Source organism: Ailuropoda melanoleuca, chromosome 19, assembly GCF_002007445.2.
Source record: "Ailuropoda melanoleuca isolate Jingjing chromosome 19, ASM200744v2, whole genome shotgun sequence".
Taxonomy (NCBI): Eukaryota; Metazoa; Chordata; class Mammalia; order Carnivora; family Ursidae; genus Ailuropoda; species Ailuropoda melanoleuca.
The window spans coordinates 14,552,104-14,559,574 of record NC_048236.1 but is presented as its reverse complement, the minus strand read 5'-3'; the positions used below and the strand labels follow the sequence as shown (position 1 = coordinate 14,559,574).

Below are 7,471 nucleotides of genomic sequence, written 5' to 3'. Positions count from 1 at the left end.
TGCTAGACTCGATCCCAGGACTGTGGGATCATGACCTGAGTCTAAGACAGATGCTTAACCAACTGAGCTACCCAGGTGCCCAAGATGTCTCCTTTTTTTAGGTGAAAAAAACTATCCAGATGACACTTGAGTGACAATCAAGTTGCAATCTAATAAAATAAGTAACAGTTCTGGAATGAGAAAAATAATCACCTTTATCTACTCTCACTTTCTTAAACTGGGAAATATTACTAAACAAATTAAGGTCAGGGGTGCCTAGCTGGCTCAGTTGGTAGAGCATGGGACTCTTGACCTAGGGGTCATAAGTTTGAGCCCCACACAGGGGATGGAGATTACTCAAAAAAACAAAACAAAAAAAACACCCCCAAAAAACAATCAGGGGCACCTGGGTGGCTCAATCGGTTGGGTGCCCGCCTCTTGGTTTTGGCTGAGGTTATTATCTCACGGGTTGTGGGACTGAGCACCGAATTGGGCTCTGCACTCGACTCAGCAGGGAGTCTGCTTGATAATTCTCTCCCTCTGCTCCTCCCCTGCTCTCGCTCTCTCAAATAAATAAATCTTTTTAAAAACACACACACACAAACAACAAATTAAGGTCATTGTAACTACCTAATGGAATATGCACTATGGAGGAGTTCTCAAATCAGTCAGTAACTTTAAAAGGTATGCATGAAAAACACATACATGCATACACACTCATATATACACAGTTATATTTTTAAAGATAAAAAACAAAACAAAACCCATCAAAGTTTTGCTACAGAGAGTAACAAGTATTCAGAGTCATTGGTAATTAGTTAAGGACTCTAAGAAGTATCATGCCTTTAAATTTTACTTGATTTTTAACAAGAAAATTCTGTTCTTATTACATGTGTGATTTCTGGAAACCACAATAGAAAAAAACATAAGAATAAAACAAACTTCCTGTTATTAATTTTTTTTTTAAAGGCAGTTTACCTTCAGTCACATTTAGATCTTCTTTCACGGATGTTCTGTAGAATCTTAGCTTTAACTTTTTTGCCAGCGCCTCAGCTTCCTCACTATATATTTAAAATAAAAAGGCACTTATAAAGGTATTTTCTGATAGTTTGTTTTAAAAAATTATTTTTATTACATTTACCTAATACAGCTTGGGGATGGGGGTGTCAGACCTTCCAGACCAGCTAAAAGGTATGTTCTTAGTGCTTAGACAGGATTTTTAGTTTTCAGTACTCTTGGGGGATAAACACCATTATACTGTCACTTCTATACTCACTAAACTCTAGCCTTAAAATGGCTAAATATCACTTTTCTTTATATAATAATTTCCTTTCTTGTTTTTAAAAACATTTGAATTTAATTGCACTCTGAAGATCTTACACTGCATTCCTTACTTCACTCTTATTGGCTATGAAATTACTTTGCTGCCAAAGTCATTATATTAACAACTGTGTCTAGGAGAGCAGACTGCTAATTTTAGTTTTATTATGACTCCTGATCTTAGTTTTATTAAGACAGTAGTAGCTCTGCTCTAAAACTGTTCCCGATGGTTCCACCTCACCCCCCACCTTCTTCTTGGTCTTCACGAACTCGTGTAGCCTCTTCCTACACTGTAATCAAGCTTAGTCTGTGTGATCAATAATACACAGAAGGGACAGTATGTGACTTCTGACATGAGGTCACAAGAGACGCTATGGCTTCTGCTTTGCCCTGTCTTGAATCCCCTGACTGGGGGAAGCCGGCTGCCATGCTGTGCTGCCACTCAAGCAGCCCCAGGGAGAGGTACGCGTGGCAAGGAACTAAGGCCTCCTGACAACAGCCACGTGAGGGAGCCCTCCCGGAAGTGGATCCTCCAGCCCGGTCACGCCTTTACACCACTTCCGTCCTGGGCAGTATCGCTGACTGCAAGCTCATGAAAAACCTGAAGCAGGACTACCTGGCTAATTCACTCTCAAATTCCTGACCCACAGAAACTGAAATAATAAATTTCCGTTGTTTTAAGCCACTAAGTTTTGGGTTAATTGGTTTTACAGCAACAGACAACTAATATAAGAACATACAAAAAAAATAAGATAAAAACCAAAGATTTTCAAAGCTAGCAAATACGTATAGGCAGAAATTATCTAGATGCTCTGTTCACAAATATGAGCATAATATTTCTGAATACACAAAACAATATGAATCTGAACTACTTACCCATTTAAACTCATCAACAGAGGATAGCTACTTGCTCTAGACATTGAAACATACAGGAATGTTTTCCTCAACATTCTTATTACATCTAGATTTGATTTAACATCAAGAGCTGGATTTGTGGTAGAAGACCTAAAACTGGAATTCTAAAAGGGCCTTCAAAATTTATTTCCTTTAATTTTCTCTACTTATGATTTCATGTGAACTTTTTTTAGCCCAAACCAGTCACAGAATAGCTCACAGAAAATTTAAGTATAAGGCAGTCTCTACAAAAGGTTTCCTAAATTTTTAAAATCTCTCCAAAATTAAAACAGGTTTTAACTTTATAGAATTACCACCTCCCCCTCAAAAGTAGACGTCTTACTTCTTTATACAAGAATCATCCAAGAGATCAATCTTGTTTTGCACAAGTACAGTTGGTATATCTCCAACTTCAGCTACTACTTTCTCTCTCCAACTGGAAACTGCTTCAAAAGATTCCCTGTCTGTGGTAGAAAATACAAGCACACAAGCCTGGGCTCCTGTAAGGTCACAAAATAAAAATGTTATTTACATTAATGAAGCAATCCTATACAGGATGAGGGCAACTTTTACCTATTCAAACAAATTTTTTATTCAAGTATAATTAAGATACGATGTTATATTAGTCTTAGGCTCTATTTTCTAATTCTAAGAACCACTGGTTCTCAAAATTGTGTGTAAGTGTCAAAGTACCCTCAAAACTATACATTCTTATTAACTAACTGTTAAATAAAAGTTTGGAGGGGAAAAAAAACTGTACACATTCTTTTTAGAACACCATGAAATACTGATATATTGAATATTATAAAAGCAAAAGAGAATGGTAAACTAAGTATGAATGATAGACTACTGCCAAGTTCTTCCTATTAATCTATCATTTGCTTCTGAATTTTTTTTACCACAGATTTAAGAAAAATCCATGAAGAAAAAAAATCATAATTTTCTCATTCTATTTGCTTTTTAAAAAAACTTTATTATTTTATCTTAGTAGAATACCAGTGATGTTAACAAACATAGTTTAAGAATCATTGCCAAGGGGCGCCTGGGTGGCACAGCGGTTAAGCATCTGCCTTCGGCTCAGGGCGTGATCCCAGCGTTATGGGATTGAGGCCCCACATCAGGCTCCTCTGCTATGAGCCTGCTTCTTCCTCTCCCACTCCCCCTGCTTGTGTTCCCTCTCTCGCTGGCTGTCTCTATCTCTGTCAGATAAATAAATAAAATCTTTAAAAAAAAAAAAAAAGAATCATTGCCAAAAGTTAAAAACATATACATATTTAAAAGAGAGGAAAAAGTTTAACTTCATTTTTTATCCTGTTCAACTGCATAATTCCGATGTTCAATGACAATATTTTAACGTTCGATTATCACATTAGGTTGATAATATCTAAGATTAAAAATAAGCAGCAACCTTCTGAAAGAAGCCCTTTTGTTTCTTTTTAAGTAGGCTCCATGCCCAACATAGGGCTTGAACTCACGAGCCTCAGATCAGGAGTCACATACCCTACTAACTGAGCCAGCCAGGGGCCCCTGAAAGTTCTTTTATAAATGATTAGGTGTTGAATCAATGAGGCAGCATAGTGACAAAAGCAGCTACAGAGTCAACAAGAGAAAACTGTCCTGGGGTCAAGAGGATTTCCTGTAATCAAAGCATGTTTTCTTACTGTTACTCCTTCCTTCCAAATCCCTCAGGTATAAGAGTTTCCTACTAAGGCTCAAAACATACATACCTGGGCCACCTAAGACACTCCAAGGCCAAAAAAGGTCTTTATAGCAATACCGGGAAGAGTGTAGTAGAAAGCACAAGAGCATGAAAGAGAAATGCCAGCAGTTCACTATTACTACAAAAGCAGAGGCTTCATATGGGAAAATCTTCCCTACTCTAAAACAGGTTTTAAACCAAAGGACATATTAATTACAAAAACCGTCTAACACAAAATTGGGGCAAGGGATAGGGTACAACACAGACAGAAGCACCCTAACACTTACCAGGAATTTAAGGAGAAATAAAACTGACGATGGGTGCCTGGGTGTTCAGTTGGTTGAGTGTCAGACTCTTGTTGGCTCAGGTCATGATCTCAGGGTCGTGAGATTGAGCCCCGTGTCTGGCTCCAAACCCAGATTCTCTCTCTCCCTTTCCCTCTGCCCCACCTCTCTCTCTCTCTCTCTCTCAAAAATAACAAAACAAAACAAAAAACCCAACATCGGCAAGATCACACTAGATACTAGTAAGTAAATTTATATTTACTTGAACTCTAATATTAACTTAAACTATAAATAAAACATTGTTTAATTTTACTTTGACTAGGAAACTGGGCTTCTTTTAAGATTTTATTTTTAAGTAATCTCTACACCCAACATGGGGCTCAAACTCACAACACTGAGATCAAGAGTCTCGTGCTCTACTGACTGGGCCAGACAGGCACCCCAAGAAACTGTTCTTTATTATAAAACTCTAATAGCTTTAAACCTAGAATTTTATATCCAGTCAACTGTTCTTTGAATTTGAGGGTCCATTAGGGTATTTCCAGGGATACAAAGTCTTACACACTTTAAGAAAAACCAAAAACAACGACAACAACAACAAAAACCCAAAAAACTCTTAGAGGAAGTTTTTTGGTTTTGTTTCTTTAAAGATTTTATTTATTTATTTGACAGAGAGAGAGACAGCCAGTGAGAGAGGGAACACAAGCAGGGGGAGTGGGAGAGGAAGAAGCAGGCTCGCAGCAGAGCAGGGAGCCCGATGCGGGGCTTGATCCCTGGACCCTGGGATCACACCCTGAGCCGAAGGCAGACGCTTAACGACTGAGCCACCCAGGTGCCCCGAGGAAGCATATTTTAATAATAATGCATAAAAAAAAAAGTAGATGGTCCCGAAGATATGGGCAGCAAAAATGATCAACTAAGAAAAGCAAAATATTGTTTAAAAAATCTTTTGGGGGGCCTGGGTAGCGCAGTCATTAAGCGTCTGCCTTTGGCTCAGGGCGTGATCCCGGCGTTCCGGGATCAAGTCCCACATCGGGCTCCTCTGCTGGGAGCCTGCTTCTTCCTCTCCCAACTCCCCTGCTGTGTTCCCTCTCTCGCTGGCTGTCTCTCTGTCAAATAAATAAATAAATAAATCTTAAAAAAAAATAAAAATAAAAAAAATAAAAAATCTTTCTTTCTTTCTTTTATTTTTAAGTAATCTCTACACCCAATGTGGGGTTCGAACTCATAACCCAGAGATCAAGAGCCGCATGTTCTAGGGACTGAGCCAGTCAGGCGCCCCAAAATGTTTAAAATATCAATGATCCATGCATAAAAGAAAAAGTATGTCCGTAACAACCCCAAAATCATTTAGTGGGAGACTGAGTAGGCAGAGCAAAGGAATGTGGGAAAGTACTAAAGTGCCAGTTTAAAGAGAAGGAAGACATACTGTTAAATAAGTTTAAGCAATCAAGGCAGGTAAATAAACACAAATATGGGTAGAGACACTTGAATTTCACTGTAGCTGTGGACAGTTCCTGCCTGTTGTTAATATCCTCAAAACATATGCTGCAGGTGGCACTCGACCTTTTTTTTTTTTTAAAGATTTTATTTATTTATTTGACAGAGATAGAGACAGCCAGCGAGAGAGGGAACACAAGCAGGGGGAGTGGGAGAGGAAGAAGCAGGCTCACAGCAGAAGAGCCTGATGTGGGGCTCGATCCCACAACGCCGGGATCACGCCCTGAGCCGAAGGCGCTTAACCGCTGTGCCACCCAGGCGCCCCTCGACCTTTTTTTTTTTTTAAGATTTTATTTACGTATTTGAGAGACAGAGAGAGAGCATGAGCAGCAGGAGGGGCAGAGGGAGAGAGAAGGGGAGAAGCAGAAGCAGGCTCCCCGCTGAGGGTGGAGCCCGATGCGGGGCTCAATCCCAGGACCCCAATATCATGGCCTGAGTCAAAGGCAGATGCTTAACTGACTGAGACACCCAGGCTCCCCACACTAGCTTTTCTGCATCTGGGCTTTTTCTGATGCTTCAGAAAGACCCTTGGGCTAGCCCATCCTAAGGGGAACTCATACCTCTGGGGAGAAACTGAATGTATGGGAGATGGGATAAAACCTCAGCCTCACTTTGGTGGGACCACCTTGAGTCATGGCTACATGGTTCCTCACAGGGATGGATTCCCCAATTGCCTACGGTAATAATTAGCTCATTAATGCACCCTTCACAGGTTTTTCTCCCTTTTCTCCCCAGTGTCTCACTTCTTCCTGGGATCCCCTACCAAATAAACCAGCCCCACGAAGTTGTGCCAAGAACTGTTTTGTGGATTACTTTCACAGATATAATATTCTGAGAAACGATGGGCAACAACTTGTTTTAATTTCCCCTAACTGAATACTATTATCCATACATACAAATACCCTGTGAAATTGTGATGCATTATGGTTCTTTTCTGCTTAGGAACTCCCCCCCTTCAAAAAAAAGCCCTTTCTAATATATACTTTAAAAAGTTATGGGGCGTCTGGGTGGCTCAGTCGTTAAGCGTCTGCCTTCGGCTCAGGGCGTGATCCCGGCATTCTGGGATCGAGCCCCACATCAGGCTCCTCCGCTGTGAGCCTGCTTCTTCCTCTCCCACTCCCTGCTTGTGTTCCCTCTCTCGCTGGCTGTCTCTCTCTGTCAAATAAATAAATAAAACCTTAAAAAAAAAATAAATAAAAATAAAAAGTTAAAGACCCTTTATACAAAATTTTGACTAAGGTACTAATAAAACAGATGACAAACACCAGATTCCAAATATGTGTGGAAAGATCATTCTTTGCAGAATTTACAAAGAAAATGACCATAAATCCATTACACAACTTTGGAATTCCCTCACAAGCACTTTAAGAAATTTTTTTTTTTTTAAAGAATTGAGAAGACAGGGAAAGGATTTCTTTAGAGAAAGTGCTGTTCACACCAACCCTTCTCTCTCTCTCTCTCTTTTTTTAAAGATTTTATTTACTTATTTATTTGAGAGAGAGAGAAAAAGAGCAGGGCAGCGGGTATGGGGGGGAAGCAGAGGGAGAGGGACAAGCAGACTCCCCGCTGAGCAGGGAGCCCAACATGGGGCTCCATCCCATAACCCTGAGATCATGACCTGAGCCAAAATCAAGAGTCAGATGCTTAACCAACTGAGCCACCCAGGCACCCCCGTTCTCTTTTAAGGTGGGGTGCTATGGGGGAGAGTACTATCATTACCTCCTTCATCTCAACCTAGAAGGAATGGGCCTCAGCAAGACCACTTAAGTAGCTTGGTATGTGTTCCCAGCAACTG

General features: G+C 40.2%; 1 protein-coding gene across 6 annotated transcripts in view; it reads right to left on the bottom strand.

Moving 5' to 3' along the window:
* Positions 1-7,471, bottom strand: part of RAB23 (RAB23, member RAS oncogene family) — a 34,541-nt gene that overhangs the window by 7,211 nt on the left and 19,859 nt on the right. For all 6 annotated transcript variants that reach the window (XM_034648046.1, XM_034648043.1, XM_034648047.1 and 3 more), the window contains 2 exons: positions 2,537-2,693; positions 958-1,040 (listed from right to left, as the gene is read on the bottom strand). In XM_034648046.1, the coding sequence (XP_034503937.1) occupies positions 958-1,040; positions 2,537-2,693 (240 nt within the window). The remainder of the gene's footprint in view (positions 1-957; positions 1,041-2,536; positions 2,694-7,471) is intronic.